Below are 17020 nucleotides of genomic sequence, written 5' to 3'. Positions count from 1 at the left end.
CCTTGCCCCCGGCCGCTCTCGCGCCCTTCCCCTGGTCCTCCCTTTTCCCTCGGCGGTCCGCTTCCGGCGCCTCCTCTCTCGCGCCGCTCGCCCTTGCCCCCCGGCCGCTCTCGCGCCCTTCCCCTGGTCCTCCCTTTTCCCTCGGCTGTCCGCTTCCGGCGCCTCCTCTCTCGCGCCGCTCGCCCTTGCCCCCGGCCGCTCTCGCGCCCTTCCCCTGGTCCTCCCTTTTCCCTCGGCGTCCGCTTCCGGCGCCTCCTCTCTCGCGCCGCTCGCCCTTGCCCCCGGCCGCTCTCGCGCCCTTCCCCTGGTCCTCCCTTTTCCCTCGGCGTCCGCTTCCGGCGCCTCCTCTCTCGCGCCGCTCGCCCTTGCCCCCGGCCGCTCTCGCGCCCTTCCCCTGGTCCTCCCTTTTCCCTCGGCGTCCGCTTCCGGCGCCTCCTCTCTCGCGCCGCTCGCCCTTGCCCCCGGCCGCTCTCGCGCCCTTCCCCTGGTCCTCCCTTTTCCCTCGGCTGTCCGCTTCCGGCGCCTCCTCTCTCGCGCCGCTCGCCCTTGCCCCCGGCCGCTCTCGCGCCCTTCCCCTGGTCCTCCCTTTTCCCTCGGCTGTCCGCTTCCGGCGCCTCCTCTCTCGCGCCGCTCGCCCTTGCCCCCGGCCGCTCTCGCGCCCTTCCCCTGGTCCTCCCTTTTCCCTCGGCTGTCCGCTTCCGGCCCTCCTCTCTCGCGCCGCTCGCCCTTGCCCCCGGCCGCTCTCGCGCCCTTCCCCTGGTCCTCCCTTTTCCCTCGGCTGTCCGCTTCCGGCGCCTCCTCTCTCGCGCCGCTCGCCCTTGCCCCCGGCCGCTCTCGCGCCCTTCCCCTGGTCCTCCCTTTTCCCTCGGCTGTCCGCTTCCGGCGCCTCCTCTCTCGCGCCGCTCGCCCTTGCCCCCGGCCGCTCTCGCGCCCTTCCCCTGGTCCTCCCTTTTCCCTCGGCGTCCGCTTCCGGCCCTCCTCTCTCGCGCCGCTCGCCCTTGCCCCCGGCCGCTCTCGCGCCCTTCCCCTGGTCCTCCCTTTTCCCTCGGCTGTCCGCTTCCGGCGCCTCCTCTCTCGCGCCGCTCGCCCTTGCCCCCGGCCGCTCTCGCGCCCTTCCCCTGGTCCTCCCTTTTCCCTCGGCTGTCCGCTTCCGGCGCCTCCTCTCTCGCGCCGCTCGCCCTTGCCCCCGGCCGCTCTCGCGCCCTTCCCCTGGTCCTCCCTTTTCCCTCGGCGTCCGCTTCCGGCGCCTCCTCTCTCGCGCCGCTCGCCCTTGCCCCCGGCCGCTCTCGCGCCCTTCCCCTGGTCCTCCCTTTTCCCTCGGCGTCCGCTTCCGGCGCCTCCTCTCTCGCGCCGCTCGCCCTTGCCCCCGGCCGCTCTCGCGCCCTTCCCCTGGTCCTCCCTTTTCCCTCGGCGTCCGCTTCCGGCGCCTCCTCTCTCGCGCCGCTCGCCCTTGCCCCCGGCCGCTCTCGCGCCCTTCCCCTGGTCCTCCCTTTTCCCTCGGCTGTCCGCTTCCGGCGCCTCCTCTCTCGCGCCGCTCGCCCTTGCCCCCGGCCGCTCTCGCGCCCTTCCCCTGGTCCTCCCTTTTCCCTCGGCTGTCCGCTTCCGGCGCCTCCTCTCTCGCGCCGCTCGCCCTTGCCCCCGGCCGCTCTCGCGCCCTTCCCCTGGTCCTCCCTTTTCCCTCGGCTGTCCGCTTCCGGCGCCTCCTCTCTCGCGCCGCTCGCCCTTGCCCCCGGCCGCTCTCGCGCCCTTCCCCTGGTCCTCCCTTTTCCCTCGGCTGTCCGCTTCCGGCGCCTCCTCTCTCGCGCCGCTCGCCCTTGCCCCCGGCCGCTCTCGCGCCCTTCCCCTGGTCCTCCCTTTTCCCTCGGCTGTCCGCTTCCGGCCCTCCTCTCTCGCGCCGCTCGCCCTTGCCCCCGGCCGCTCTCGCGCCCTTCCCCTGGTCCTCCCTTTTCCCTCGGCTGTCCGCTTCCGGCCCTCCTCTCTCGCGCCGCTCGCCCTTGCCCCCGGCCGCTCTCGCGCCCTTCCCTGGTCCTCCCTTTTCCCTCGGCTGTCCGCTTCCGGCCCTCCTCTCTCGCGCCGCTCGCCCTTGCCCCCGGCCGCTCTCGCGCCCTTCCCCTGGTCCTCCCTTTTCCCTCGGCTGTCCGCTTCCGGCGCCTCCTCTCTCGCGCCGCTCGCCCTTGCCCCCGGCCGCTCTCGCGCCCTTCCCCTGGTCCTCCCTTTTCCCTCGGCTGTCCGCTTCCGGCGCCTCCTCTCTCGCGCCGCTCGCCCTTGCCCCCCGGCCGCTCTCGCGCCCTTCCCCTGGTCCTCCCTTTTCCCTCGGCTGTCCGCTTCGGCGCCTCCTCTCTCGCGCCGCTCGCCCTTGCCCCCGGCCGCTCTCGCGCCCTTCCCCTGGTCCTCCCTTTTCCCTCGGCGTCCGCTTCCGGCGCCTCCTCTCTCGCGCCGCTCGCCCTTGCCCCCGGCCGCTCTCGCGCCCTTCCCCTGGTCCTCCCTTTTCCCTCGGCTGTCCGCTTCCGGCGCCTCCTCTCTCGCGCCGCTCGCCCTTGCCCCCGGCCGCTCTCGCGCCCTTCCCCTGGTCCTCCCTTTTCCCTCGGCTGTCCGCTTCCGGCCCTCCTCTCTCGCGCCGCTCGCCCTTGCCCCCGGCCGCTCTCGCGCCCTTCCCCTGGTCCTCCCTTTTCCCTCGGCTGTCCGCTTCCGGCGCCTCCTCTCTCGCGCCGCTCGCCCTTGCCCCCGGCCGCTCTCGCGCCCTTCCCCTGGTCCTCCCTTTTCCCTCGGCGTCCGCTTCCGGCGCCTCCTCTCTCGCGCCGCTCGCCCTTGCCCCCGGCCGCTCTCGCGCCCTTCCCCTGGTCCTCCCTTTTCCCTCGGCGTCCGCTTCCGGCGCCTCCTCTCTCGCGCCGCTCGCCCTTGCCCCCGGCCGCTCTCGCGCCCTTCCCCTGGTCCTCCCTTTTCCCTCGGCTGTCCGCTTCCGGCGCCTCCTCTCTCGCGCCGCTCGCCCTTGCCCCCGGCCGCTCTCGCGCCCTTCCCCTGGTCCTCCCTTTTCCCTCGGCGTCCGCTTCCGGCCCTCCTCTCGCGCCGCTCGCCCTTGCCCCCGGCCGCTCTCGCGCCCTTCCCCTGGTCCTCCCTTTTCCCTCGGCTGTCCGCTTCCGGCGCCTCCTCTCTCGCGCCGCTCGCCCTTGCCCCCCGGCCGCTCTCGCGCCCTTCCCCTGGTCCTCCCTTTTCCCTCGGCTGTCCGCTTCCGGCGCCTCCTCTCTCGCGCCGCTCGCCCTTGCCCCCGGCCGCTCTCGCGCCCTTCCCCTGGTCCTCCCTTTTCCCTCGGCTGTCCGCTTCCGGCGCCTCCTCTCTCGCGCCGCTCGCCCTTGCCCCCGGCCGCTCTCGCGCCCTTCCCCTGGTCCTCCCTTTTCCCTCGGCTGTCCGCTTCCGGCCCTCCTCTCTCGCGCCGCTCGCCCTTGCCCCCGGCCGCTCTCGCGCCCTTCCCCTGGTCCTCCCTTTTCCCTCGGCTGTCCGCTTCCGGCGCCTCCTCTCTCGCGCCGCTCGCCCTTGCCCCCGGCCGCTCTCGCGCCCTTCCCCTGGTCCTCCCTTTTCCCTCGGCGTCCGCTTCCGGCGCCTCCTCTCTCGCGCCGCTCGCCCTTGCCCCCGGCCGCTCTCGCGCCCTTCCCCTGGTCCTCCCTTTTCCCTCGGCTGTCCGCTTCCGGCGCCTCCTCTCTCGCGCCGCTCGCCCTTGCCCCCGGCCGCTCTCGCGCCCTTCCCCTGGTCCTCCCTTTTCCCTCGGCGTCCGCTTCCGGCCCTCCTCTCTCGCGCCGCTCGCCCTTGCCCCCGGCCGCTCTCGCCCTTCCCCTGGTCCTCCCTTTTCCCTCGGCTGTCCGCTTCCGGCGCCTCCTCTCTCGCGCCGCTCGCCCTTGCCCCCGGCCGCTCTCGCGCCCTTCCCCTGGTCCTCCCTTTTCCCTCGGCGTCCGCTTCCGGCGCCTCCTCTCTCGCGCCGCTCGCCCTTGCCCCCGGCCGCTCTCGCGCCCTTCCCCTGGTCCTCCCTTTTCCCTCGGCGTCCGCTTCCGGCGCCTCCTCTCGCGCCGCTCGCCCTTGCCCCCCGGCCGCTCTCGCGCCCTTCCCCTGGTCCTCCCTTTTCCCTCGGCGTCCGCTTCCGGCCCTCCTCTCTCGCGCCGCTCGCCCTTGCCCCCGCCGCTCTCGCCCTTCCCCTGGTCCTCCCTTTTCCCTCGGCTGTCCGCTTCCGGCGCCTCCTCTCTCGCGCCGCTCGCCCTTGCCCCCGGCCGCTCTCGCGCCCTTCCCTGGTCCTCCCTTTTCCCTCGGCTGTCCGCTTCGGCGCCTCCTCTCTCGCGCCGCTCGCCCTTGCCCCCGGCCGCTCTCGCGCCCTTCCCCTGGTCCTCCCTTTTCCCTCGGCGTCCGCTTCCGGCGCCTCCTCTCTCGCGCCGCTCGCCCTTGCCCCCGGCCGCTCTCGCGCCCTTCCCTGGTCCTCCCTTTTCCCTCGGCGGTCCGCTTCCGGCGCCTCCTCTCTCGCGCCGCTCGCCCTTGCCCCCGGCCGCTCTCGCGCCCTTCCCCTGGTCCTCCCTTTTCCCTCGGCGTCCGCTTCCGGCGCCTCCTCTCTCGCGCCGCTCGCCTTGCCCCCGGCCGCTCTCGGTTCTGGTCTCTTTTCCCGGGTCCATTCAGGCCATATATATCGAGCGCTCGATTGACACGAAGCTCTCGAGAAATTCAATGGTCATAACTTTTCACTCGGATGTCCGATTCAGGTTCATAATATATCGAGACGCTCGAAATTGAACAACGGAAGCTCTCGAGAAATTCAAATGGTCATAACTTTTCACTCGGAGGTCCGATTCGGGCGCATAATATATCGAGACGCTCGAAATTGAACAACGGAAGCTCTCGAGAAATTCAAATGGTCATAACATTTCACTCGGAGGTCCGATTCAGGCGCATAATATATCGAGACGCTCGAAATTGAACAACGGAAGCTCTCGATAAATTCAAATGGTCATAACTTTTCACTCGGAGGTCCGAGTCAGGCGCATAATATATCGAGACGCTCGAAATTGAACAACGGAAGCTCTCGAGAAATTCAAAATATATCGAGACGCTCGAAATTAAACAACGGAAGCTCTCGAGAAATTCAAATGGTCATAACTTTTCACTGGGAGGTCCGATTCAGGCGCATAATATATCGAGACGCTCGAAATTGAACAACGGAAGCTCTCGAGAAATTCAAATGGTCATAACTTTTCACTCGGAGGTCCGATTCAGGCGCATAATATATCGAGACGCTCGAAATTGAACAACGGAAGCTCTCGAGAAATTCAAATGGTCATAACTTTTCACTCGGAGGTCCGATTCAGCGCATAATATATCGAGACGCTCGAAATTGAACAACGGAAGCTCTCGAGAAATTCAAATGGTCATAACTTTTCACTCGGAGGTCCGATTCAGGCGCATAATATATCGAGACGCTCGAAATTGAACAACGGAAGCTCTCGAGAAATTCAAATGGTCATAACTTTTCACTCGGAGGTCCGATTCAGGCGCATAATATATCGAGACGCTCGAAATTGAACAACGGAGCTCTGAGAAATTCAAATGGTCATAACTTTTCACTCGGAGGTCCGATTCAGGCGCATAATATATCGAGACGCTCGAAATTGAACAACCGAAGCTCTCGAGAAATTCAAATGGTCATAACTTTTCACTCGGAGGTCCGATTCAGGCGCATAATATATCGAGACGCTCGAAATTGAACAACGGAAGCTCTCGAGAAATTCAAATGGTCATAACTTTTCACTCGGAGGTCCGATTCAGGCGCATAATATATCGAGACGCTCGAAATTGAACAACGGAAGCTCTCGAGAAATTCAAATGGTCATAACTTTTCACTCGGAGGTCCGATTCAGGCGCATAATATATCGAGACGCTCGAAATTGAACAACGGAAGCTCTCGAGAAATTCAAATGGTCATAACTTTTCACTCGGAGGTCCGATTCAGGCGCATAATATATCGAGACGCTCGAAATTGAAAACGGAAGCTCTCGAGAAATTCAAATGGTCATAACTTTTCACTCGGAGGTCCGATTCAGGCGCATAATATATCGAGACGCTCGAAATTGAACAACGGAAGCTCTCGAGAAATTCAAATGGTCATAACTTTTCACTCGGAGGTCCGATTCAGGCGCATAATATATCGAGACGCTCGAAATTGAACAACGGAAGCTCTCGAGAAATTCAAATGGTCATAACTTTTCACTCGGAGGTCCGATTCAGGCGCATAATATATCGAGACGCTCGAAATTGAACAACGGAAGCTCTCGAGAAATTCAAATGGTCATAAATTTTCACTCGGAGGTCCGATTCAGGCGCATAATATATCGAGACGCTCGAAATTGAACAACGGAAGCTTCGAGAAATTCAAATGGTCATAACTTTTCACTCGGAGGTCCGATTCAGACGCATAATATATCGAGACGCTCGAAATTGAACAACGGAAGCTCTCGAGAAATTCAAATGGTCATAACTTTTCACTCGGAGGTCAGATTCAGGCGCATAATATATCGAGACGCTCGAAATTGAACAACGGAAGCTCTCGAGAAATTCAAATGGTCATAACTTTCACTCGGAAGTCCGATTCAGGCGCATAATATATCGAGACGCACGAAATTGAACAACGGAAGCTCTCGAGAAATTCAAATGGTCATAACTTTTCACTCGGAGGTCCGATTCAGGCGCATAATATATCGAGACGCTCGAAATTGAACAACGGAAGCTCTTAGGAAATTCAATTGGTCCTAACTTTTCACTCGGAGGTCCGATTCAGGAGAATAGTAAATCGAGACGCTCGAAATCGAACAATGGAAGCTCTCGAGAATTTCAAATGGTCAAAACTTTTCACTCGGAGGCCTGATTCAGGAGCATAATATATCGAGACTCACGAAATTGAACAACGGAAGCTCTCGAGAAATTCAAATGGTCATAACTTTTCACTCGGTGGTCCGATTCAGGCGCATAATATATCGAGACACTAGAAATTGAACAACGGAAGCTCTCGAGAAATTCAACTGGTCATAACTTTTAACTCGGAGGTCCGATTCAGGCGGATAATATATCGAGACGCTCGAAATTGAACAATGGAAGCTCTCGAGAAATTCAAATGGTCATAACTTTTCACTCGGAGGTCCGATTCAGGCGCATAATATATCGAGACGATCGAAATTGAATAACGGATGCTGTAGAGAAATTCAATGCTCATAACTTTTCACTCGGAGGTCCGATTCAGGCGCATCATATATCGAGACCCTAGAAATTAACAATGAAGCTCTCGAGAAATTCAAATGGTCAAAACTTTTCACTCGGAGGTCAGATTCAGGCGCATAATATATCGAGACGCTCGAAATTGAACAATGGAAGCTCTAGAAAAATTCAAATGGTCATAACTTTTCACTCGGTGGTCGATTCAGGCGCATAATATATCGAGACTCTAGAAATTGAACAACGGAAGCTCTCGAGAAATTCAACTGGTCATAACTTTTAACTCGGAGGTCCGATTCAGGCGGATAATATATCGAGACGCTCGAAATTGAACAATTGAAGCTCTCGAGAAATTCAAATGGTCATAACTTTTCACTCGGAGGTCCGATTCAGGCGCATAATATATCGAGACGATCGAAATTGAATAACGGATGCTGTAGAGAAATTCAAATGCTCATAACTTTTCACTCGGAGGTCCGATTCAGGCGCATAATATATCGAGACGCTAGAAATTGAATAACGGATGCGCTCAAGAAATTCAAATGGTCATAACGTTTCACTCAGAGGTCTGATTCAGGCGCATAATATATCGAGACGCTCGAAATTGAATAACGGATGCTGTCGAGAAATTCAAATGCTCATAACTTTTCACTCAGAGGTCCGATTCAGGCGCATAATATATCTAGACGTCCGAAATTGAACAACGGAAGCTCTCGAGAAATTCAAATGGTCATAACTTTTCACTCGGAGGTCCGATTCAGGCGCATAATATATCGAGACGATCGAAATTGAATAACGGATGCTGTAGAGAAATTCAAATGCTCATAACTTTTCGCTCGGAGGTCCGATTCAGGCGCATCATATATCGAGACGCTAGAAATTAAACAATTGAAGCTCTCGAGAAATTCAAACGGTCATAACTTTTAACTCGGAGGTCCGATTCAAGCGCATAATATATCGAGACGCTCGAAATTGAACTACGGAAGCTCTCGAGAAATTCAAATGGTCATAACTATTCACTCGGAAGTCCGATTCACGCGCATAATATATCGAGACACTAGAAATTGAACAACGGAAGCTCTTGAGAAATTCAACTAGTCATAACTTTTTACTCGGAGGTCCGATTCAGGCGGATAATATATCGAGACGCTCGAAATTGAACAATTGAAGCTCTCGAGAAATTCAAATGGTCATAACTTTTCACTCGGAGGTCCGATTCAGGCGGATAATATATCGAGACGCTCGAAATTGAACAATTGAAGCTCTCGAGAAATTCAAATGGTCAAAACTTTTCACTCGGAGGTCAGATTCAGGCGCATAATATATCGAGACGCTCGAAATTGAACAATGGAAGCTCTAGAAAAATTCAAATGGTCATAACTTTTCACTCGGTGGTCCGATTCAGGCGCATAATATATCGAGACACTAGAAATTGAACAACGGAAGCTCTCGAGAAATTCAACTGGTCATAACTTTTAACTCGGAGGTCCGATTCAGGCGGATAATATATCGAGACGCTCGAAATTGAACAATTGAAGCTCTCGAGAAATTCAAATGGTCATAACTTTTCACTCGGAGGTCCGATTCAGGCGCATAATATATCGAGACGATCGAAATTGAATAACGGATGCTGTAGAGAAATTCAATGCTCATAACTTTTCACTCGGAGGTCCGATTCAGGCGCATCATATATCGAGACCCTAGAAATTAAACAATTGAAGCTCTCGAGAAATTCAAATGGTCAAAACTTTTCACTCGGAGGTCAGATTCAGGCGCATAATATATCGAGACGCTCGAAATTGAACTACGGAAGCTCTCGAGAAATTCAAATGGTCATAACTATTCACTCGGAAGTCCGATTCACGCGCATAATATATCGAGACACTAGAAATTGAACAACGGAAGCTCTCGAGAAATTCAACTAGTCATAACTTTTTACTCGGAGGTCCGATTCAGGCGGATAATATATCGAGACGCTCGAAATTGAACAATTGAAGCTCTCGAGAAATTCAAATGGTCATAACTTTTAGCTCGGAGGCCTGATTCAGACGCATAATATATCGAGACGCTCAAAATTGAACAACGGAAGCTCTCGAGAAATTCAAATGGTCATAACTTTTCACTCGGAGGTCCGATTCGGGCGCATAATATATCGGGATGCTCGAAATTAAATAACGGAAGCTGTCAGGAAATTCAAATGCTCATAACGTTTCACTCGGAGGTCCGATTCAAGCACATAATATATCGAGACGCTCGAAATTGAATAACGGATGCTGTCGAGAAATTCAAATGCTCATAACGTTTCACTCAGAGGTCTGATTCAGGCGCATAATATATCGAGATGCTCGAAATTGAATAACGGATGCTGTCGAAAAATTCAAATGCTCATAACTTTTCACTCGGAGGTCCGATTCAGGCGCATAATATATCTAGACGTCCGCAATTGAACAACGGAAGCTCTGGAGAAATTCAAATGGTCATAACTTTTCACTCGGAGGTCCGATTCAGGCGCATAATATATCGAGACGCTAGAAATTGAATAACGGAAGCTCTGGAGAAATTCAAATGGTCATAACTTTTCACTCGCAGGTCAGATTCAGGCGCATAATTTATCGAGATGCTCGAAATTGAATAACGAAAGCTGTCGTGAAATTCAAATGCTCATAACTTTTCACTCGGAGGTCCGATTCAGGCGCATAATATATCGAGACGCTCGAAATTGAATAACGGATGCTGTCGAGAAATTCAAATGCTCATAACTTTTCACTCGGAGGTCCGATTCAGCCGCATAATATATCGAGACGCTAGAAATTGAATAACGGATGCGCTCAAGAAATTCAAATGGTCATAACGTTTCACTCAGAGGTCTGATTCAGGCGCATAATATATCGAGACGCTCGAAATTGAATAACGGATGCTGTCGAGAAATTCAAATGCTCATAACTTTTCACTCAGAGGTCCGATTCAGGCGCATAATATATCTAGACGTCCGAAATTGAACAACGGAAGCTCTCGAGAAATTCAAATGTTCATAACTTTTCACTCGGAGGTCCGATTCAGGCGCATAATATATCGAGACGATCGAAATTGAATAACGGATGCTGTAGAGAAATTCAAATGCTCATAACTTTTCGCTCGGTGGTCCGATACAGGCGCATCATATATCGAGACGCTAGAAATTAAACAATTGAAGCTCTCGAGAAATTCAAATGGTCATAACTTTTAACTCGGAGGTCCGATTCTGGCGCATAATATATCGAGACGCTCGAAATTGAACAATGGAAGCTCTCGAAAAATTCAAATGGTCATAACTTTTCACTCGGTGGTCCGATTCAGGCGCATAATATATCGAGACACTAGAAATTGAACAACGGAAGCTGTCGAGAAATTCAAATGGTTATAACTTTTCACTCGGAGGTCCGATTCAGGCGGATAATATATCGAGACGCTCGAAATTGAACAATTGAAGCTCTCGAGAAATTCAAATGGTCATAACTTTTCACTCGGAGGTCCGATTCAGGCGCATAATATATCGAGACGATCGAAATTGAATAACGGATGCTGTAGAGAAATTCAATGCTCATAACTTTTAACTCGGAGGTCCGATTCAGGCGGATAATATATCGAGACGCTCGAAATTGAACAATTGAAGCTCTCGAGAAATTCAAATGGTCATAACTTTTCACTCGGAGGTCCGATTCAGGCGGATAATATATCGAGACGCTCGAGATTGAACAATTGAAGCTCTCGAGAAATTCAAATGGTCAAAACTTTTAACTCGGAGGTCAGATTCAGGCGCATAATATATCGAGACGCTCGAAATTGAACAATGGAAGTTCTCGAGAAATTCAAATGGTCAAAACTTTTCACTCGGAGGTCCGATTCAGGCGCATAATATATCGAGACGATCGAAATTGAATAACGGATGCTGTAGAGAAATTCAATGCTCATAACTTTTCACTCGGAGGTCCGATTCAGGCGCATCATATATCGAGACGCAAGAAATTAAACAATTGAAGCTCTCGAGAAATTCAAATGGTCATAACTTTTAACTCGGAGGTCCGATTCTGGCGTATAATATATCGAGACGCTCGAAATTGAACAATGGAAACTCTTGAAAAATTCAAATGGTCATAACTTTTCACTCGGTGGTCCGATTCAGGCGCATAATATATCGAGACACTAGAAATTGAACAACGGAAGCTCTCGAGAAATTCAACTAGTCATAACTTTTTACTCGGAGGTCCGATTCAGGCGGATAATATATCGAGACGCTCGAAATTGAACTATTGAAGCTCTCGAGAAATTCAAATGGTCATAACTTTTAGGTCGGAGGTCCGATTCAGACGCATAATATATCGAGACGCCCGAAATTGAACTACGGAAGCTCTCGAGAAATTCAGATGGTCCAAACGTTTCACTCGGAGGTTCGATTTAGATGCATAATATATCGAGACGCCAGAAATTTAACAATGGAATCTCTCGAGAAATTCTAATGGTCATAACTTTTCACTCGGAGGTCAGATTCAGGCGCATAATATATCCAGACGCTCGAAATTGAACAACGGAAGCTCTCGAGAAATTCAAATGGTCATAACTTTTCACCCGGAGGTCCGATTCGGGCGCATAATATATCGAGATGCTAGAAATTAAATAACGGAAGCTGTCAGGAAATTCAAATTCTCATAACGTTTCACTCGGAGGTCCGATTCAGGCACATAATATATCGAGACGCTCGAAATTGAATAACGGATGCTGTCGAGAAATTCAAATGCTCATAACGTTTCACTCAGAGGTCTGATTCAAGCGCATAATATATCGAGATGCTCGAAATTGAATAACGGATGCTGTCGAGAAATTCAAATGCTCATAACTTTTCACTCGGAGGTCCGATTCAGGCGCATAATATATCTAGACGTCCGAAATTGAACAACGGAAGCTCTGGAGAAATTCAAATGTTCATAACTTTTCACTCGGAGGTCCGATTCAGGCGCATAATATATCGAGACCCTTGAAATTGTGCAATGGAAGCTCTCGAGAAATTCAAATGGTCATAACTTTTCACTCGCAGGTCAGATTCAGGCGCATAATTTATCGAGACGCTCGAAATTGAACAACAGAAGCTCTCGAGAAATTCAAATGGTCATAACTTTTCACTCAGAGGTCCGATTCGGGCGCATAATATATCGAGATGCTCGAAATTGAATAACGGAAGCTGTCGAGAAATTCAAATGCTCATAACGTTTCACTCGGAGGTCCGATTCAGGCGCATAATATATCTAGACGCTCGAAATAGAATAACGGATGCTGTCGAGAATTTCAGATGCTCATAACTTTTCACTCGCAGGTCCGATTCAGGCGCATAATATATCGAGACGCTAGAAATTGAATAACGGAAGCTCTGGAGAAATTCAAATGGTCATAACTTTTCACTCGCAAGTCAGATTCAGGCGCATAATTTATCGAGATGCTCGAAATTGAATAACGAAAGCTGTCGTGAAATTCAAATGCTCATAACTTTTCACTCGGAGGTCCGATTCAGGCGCATAATATATCGAGACGCTCGAAATTGAATAACGGAAGCTGTCGAGAAATTCAAATGGTTATAACTTTTCACTCGGAGGTCCGATTCAGGCGGATAATATATCGAGACGCTCGAAATTGAACAATTGAAGCTCTCGAGAAATTCAAATGGTCATAACTTTTCACTCGGAGGTCCGATTCAGGCGCATAATATATCGAGACGATCGAAATTGAATAACGGATGCTGTAGAGAAATTCAATGCTCATAACTTTTAACTCGGAGGTCCGATTCAGGCGGATAATATATCGAGACGCTCGAAATTGAACAATTGAAGCTCTCGAGAAATTCAAATGGTCATAACTTTTCACTCGGAGGTCCGATTCAGGCGGATAATATATCGAGACGCTCGAGATTGAACAATTGAAGCTCTCGAGAAATTCAAATGGTCAAAACTTTTAACTCGGAGGTCAGATTCAGGCGCATAATATATCGAGACGCTCGAAATTGAACAATGGAAGTTCTCGAGAAATTCAAATGGTCAAAACTTTTCACTCGGAGGTCCGATTCAGGCGCATAATATATCGAGACGATCGAAATTGAATAACGGATGCTGTAGAGAAATTCAATGCTCATAACTTTTCACTCGGAGGTCCGATTCAGGCGCATCATATATCGAGACGCAAGAAATTAAACAATTGAAGCTCTCGAGAAATTCAAATGGTCATAACTTTTAACTCGGAGGTCCGATTCTGGCGTATAATATATCGAGACGCTCGAAATTGAACAATGGAAGCTCTTGAAAAATTCAAATGGTCATAACTTTTCACTCGGTGGTCCGATTCAGGCGCATAATATATCGAGACACTAGAAATTGAATAACGGAAGCTCTCGAGAAATTCAACTAGTCATAACTTTTTACTCGGAGGTCCGATTCAGGCGGATAATATATCGAGACGCTCGAAATTGAACTATTGAAGCTCTCGAGAAATTCAAATGGTCATGACTTTTAGCTCGGAGGTCCGATTCAGACGCATAATATATCGAGACGTTCGAAATTGAACTACGGAAGCTCTCGAGAAATTCAGATGGTCCAAACGTTTCACTCGGAGGTTCGATTCAGATGCATAATATATCGAGACGCCAGAAATTTAACAATGGAATCTCTCGAGAAATTCAAATGGTCATAACTTTTCACTCGGAGGTCAGATTCAGGCGCATAATATATCCAGACGCTCGAAATTGAACAACGGAAGCTCTCGAGAAATTCAAATGGTCATAACTTTTCACCCGGAGGTCCGATTCAGGCGCATAATATATCGAGATGCTAGAAATTGAATAATGGAAGCTGTCGAGAAATTCAAATGCTCATAACTTTTAACTCGGAGGTCCGATTCAGGCGCATAATATATCGAGACGCTCGAAATTGAGCAATGGAAGCTCTCGAGAAATTCAAATGGTCATAACTTTTCACTCGGAGGTCCGATTCACACGCATAAATTATCGAGATGCTCGAAATTGAATAACGGATGCTGTCGAGAAATTCAAATTGTCATAACATTTCACTCGGAGGTCTGATTCGGGCGCATAATATATCGAGATGCTCGAAATTGAATAACGGAAGCTGTCGAGAAATTCAAATGCTCATAACGTTTCACTCAGAGGTCTGATTCAGGCGCATAATATATCGAGACGCTCGAAATTGTGCAATGGAAGCTCTCGAGAAATTCAAATGGTCATAACTTTTCACTCGCAGGTCAGATTCAGGCGCATAATTTATCGAGACGCTCGAAATTGAACAACAGAAGCTCTCGAGAAATTCAAATGGTCATAACTTTTCACTCAGAGGTCCGATTCGGGCGCATAATATATCGAGATGCTCGAAATTGAATAACGGAAGCTGTCGAGAAATTCAAATGCTCATAACGTTTCACTCGGAGGTCCGATTCAGGCGCATAATATATCTAGACGCTCGAAATAGAATAACGGATGCTGTCGAGAATTTCAGATGCTCATAACTTTTCACTCGCAGGTCCGATTCAGGCGCATAATATATCGAGACGCTAGAAATTGAATAACGGAAGCTCTGGAGAAATTCAAATGGTCATAACTTTTCACTCGCAAGTCAGATTCAGGCGCATAATTTATCGAGATGCTCGAAATTGAATAACGAAAGCTGTCGTGAAATTCAAATGCTCATAACTTTTCACTCGGAGGTCCGATTCAGGCGCATAATATATCGAGACGCTCGAAATTGAATAACGGAAGCTGTCGAGAAATTCAAATGGTTATAACTTTTCACTCGGAGGTCCGATTCAGGCGGATAATATATCGAGACGCTCGAAATTGAACAATTGAAGCTCTCGAGAAATTCAAATGGTCATAACTTTTCACTCGGAGGTCCGATTCAGGCGCATAATATATCGAGACGATCGAAATTGAATAACGGATGCTGTAGAGAAATTCAATGCTCATAACTTTTAACTCGGAGGTCCGATTCAGGCGGATAATATATCGAGACGCTCGAAATTGAACAATTGAAGCTCTCGAGAAATTCAAATGGTCATAACTTTTCACTCGGAGGTCCGATTCAGGCGGATAATATATCGAGACGCTCGAGATTGAACAATTGAAGCTCTCGAGAAATTCAAATGGTCAAAACTTTTAACTCGGAGGTCAGATTCAGGCGCATAATATATCGAGACGCTCGAAATTGAACAATGGAAGTTCTCGAGAAATTCAAATGGTCAAAACTTTTCACTCGGAGGTCCGATTCAGGCGCATAATATATCGAGACGATCGAAATTGAATAACGGATGCTGTAGAGAAATTCAATGCTCATAACTTTTCACTCGGAGGTCCGATTCAGGCGCATCATATATCGAGACGCAAGAAATTAAACAATTGAAGCTCTCGAGAAATTCAAATGGTCATAACTTTTAACTCGGAGGTCCGATTCTGGCGTATAATATATCGAGACGCTCGAAATTGAACAATGGAAGCTCTCGAGAAATTCAAATGGTCATAACTTTTCACTCGGTGGTCCGATTCAGGCGCATAATATATCGAGACACTAGAAATTGAATAACGGAAGCTCTCGAGAAATTCAACTAGTCATAACTTTTTACTCGGAGGTCCGATTCAGGCGGATAATATATCGAGACGCTCGAAATTGAACTATTGAAGCTCTCGAGAAATTCAAATGGTCATGACTTTTAGCTCGGAGGTCCGATTCAGACGCATAATATATCGAGACGTCCGAAATTGAACTACGGAAGCTCTCGAGAAATTCAGATGGTCCAAACGTTTCACTCGGAGGTTCGATTCAGATGCATAATATATCGAGACGCCCGAAATTTAACAATGGAATCTCTCGAGAAATTCAAATGGTCATAACTTTTCACTCGGAGGTCAGATTCAGGCGCATAATATATCCAGACGCTCGAAATTGAGCAAGGGAAGCTCTCGAGAAATTCAAATGGTCATAACTTTTCACTCAGAGGTCCGATTCAGGCGCATAATATATCGAGACGCTCGAAATTGAATAATGGAAGCTGTCGAGAAATTCAAATGCTCATAACTTTTAACTCGGAGGTCCGATTCAGGCGCATAATATATCGAGACCCTTGAAATTGAGCAATGGAAGCTCTCGAGAAATTCAAATGGTCATAACTTTTCACTCGGAGGTCCGATTCACACGCATAAATTATCGAGACGCTCAAAATTGAACAACGGAAGCTCTCGAGAAATTCAAATTGTCATAACATTTCACTCGGAGGTCTGATTCGGGCGCATAATATATCGAGATGCTCGAAATTGAATAACGGAAGCTGTCGAGAAATTCAAATGCTCATAACGTTTCACTCAGAGGTCTGATTCAGGCGCATAATATATCGAGACGCTCGAAATTGAATAACGGATGTTGTCGCGAAATTCAAATGCTCATAACTTTTCACTCGGAGGTCCGATTCAGGCGCATAATATATCTAGACGTCCGAAATTGAACAACGGAAGCTCTCGAGAAATTCAAATGGTCATAACTTTTCACTCGGAGGTCCGATTCAGGCGCATAATATATCGAGACCCTTGAAATTGTGCAATGGAAGCTCTCGAGAAATTCAAATGGTCATAACTTTTCACTCGCAGGTCAGATTCAGGCGAGAAATTTATCGAGACGCTCGAAATTGAACAACGGAAGCTCTCGAGAAATTCAAATGGTCATAACTTTTCACTCGGAGGTCCGATTCAGGCGCATAATATATC

The 17020-nt window shown here is 50.5% G+C and overlaps 1 protein-coding gene across 1 annotated transcript; it reads right to left on the bottom strand.

Moving 5' to 3' along the window:
• Nucleotides 1–6: 6 nt before the first annotated feature.
• On the bottom strand, nucleotides 7–4649 carry LOC114404443 (hornerin-like; the record flags this gene model as incomplete). The annotated part of the gene is made up of 1 exon (XM_028367386.1): nucleotides 7–4649. A coding segment is annotated over exon 1 (4643 nt), but the record flags the coding sequence as incomplete, so codon positions are not given.
• Nucleotides 4650–17020: the final 12371 nt, after the last annotated feature.

The sequence above is a fragment of the Glycine soja genome, unplaced genomic scaffold, assembly GCF_004193775.1.
Source record: "Glycine soja cultivar W05 unplaced genomic scaffold, ASM419377v2 tig00036196_1_pilon, whole genome shotgun sequence".
NCBI lineage: Eukaryota > Viridiplantae > Streptophyta > Magnoliopsida > Fabales > Fabaceae > Glycine > Glycine soja.
Note: the sequence above shows the minus strand (reverse complement) of the source record. Positions and strands in the feature narration are given on the sequence as shown.